Source organism: Phaethon lepturus, unplaced genomic scaffold, assembly GCF_000687285.1.
Source record: "Phaethon lepturus isolate BGI_N335 unplaced genomic scaffold, ASM68728v1 scaffold26810, whole genome shotgun sequence".
Lineage (NCBI taxonomy): Eukaryota > Metazoa > Chordata > Aves > Phaethontiformes > Phaethontidae > Phaethon > Phaethon lepturus.
This window is the reverse complement of record NW_010512992.1, coordinates 4,023-4,850: the sequence shown is the minus strand read 5'-3', so window position 1 is coordinate 4,850 and position 828 is coordinate 4,023. Positions and strand designations below refer to the sequence as shown.

Here is an 828-nt window from a genome sequence, read left to right as displayed (position 1 = left end):
GGCTGTGGACTGTGGGATGCGCTCCGGGATCTTGGTGAGCTTCAGGTTGGAGCACTCGACCACGCTGGATTCGCAGCGGCACTTCGGGGGGCAGATCACGTCACTGTTGCACTCGCTGTTCAGCTGGTCGCCCTCTGTCCCGGCGCTCCCACGGGCAGAGGCACAGGGGCTGCGCCCACCCTCTCCCCTCATCCTCCCACACCCCCAGCTGGGCTCTGTCTCTTCCCCAGCTCCCCTCATCCCAGCCACTGTGCACATATTACTCCTCTCCATGTCCAAAGCCGCTTATCCACAGGGATATTTGTCCTGGGTACGCGGGGCACTGCGCTGCCCACCACCCTCTCCCCTCTGGCAACCAGAGCTGGACCCTGGGGATGCCTCTATGCCCATCGGCACGAGGGGAGATGCTGACACATCCTGGTATCCAGGACTTTTGTTACCGTGGTGCCTGGGAACTCAACAACCAGAAACGATGGGAACTGCAGCATGGTCCTGCCGGGCCAGACCGCGGGGATCTGGCACAACCACCCCCGCAGGCAGCCTGGTCGAAGGGGCACCACGCACCCACACATGCACACGCACGCGTGGCTTTTCCTCTTACCTGGGATGAAATACTGCTCTTTGGCTGCAGAGACAAAAGCACATCAGCATCCCGCGCACAGACACCAGGCTGGGGCAGGGCTGAGGACAACCGTGCCGCAGGGCGCCCGTGACGGGGATGGGGACGGCTCTCACCCGAGCAGCGAAACTTCTTGCTCTTGATCTGGCCGATGCGCTTGTTGGCCAGGCGCCGGGGGCTGGCGCAGCGGGCGCGGCTGGTCTCGGTGG

General features: G+C 63.9%; 1 protein-coding gene across 1 annotated transcript in view; it reads right to left on the bottom strand.

The window, feature by feature from the left end:
• SLIT1 (slit homolog 1 (Drosophila)) overlaps nt 1-828 on the bottom strand; it is a gene marked incomplete at both ends in the record, with an annotated part of 11,389 nt that overhangs the window by 7,211 nt on the left and 3,350 nt on the right. The window contains 3 exon segments of the mRNA XM_010288958.1: nt 1-145; nt 565-625; nt 736-828. The exon segment at nt 1-145 is cut by the window's left edge and continues 4 nt beyond it; the exon segment at nt 736-828 is cut by the window's right edge and continues 89 nt beyond it. Coding sequence (XP_010287260.1) covers nt 1-145; nt 565-625; nt 736-828 — 299 coding nt within the window.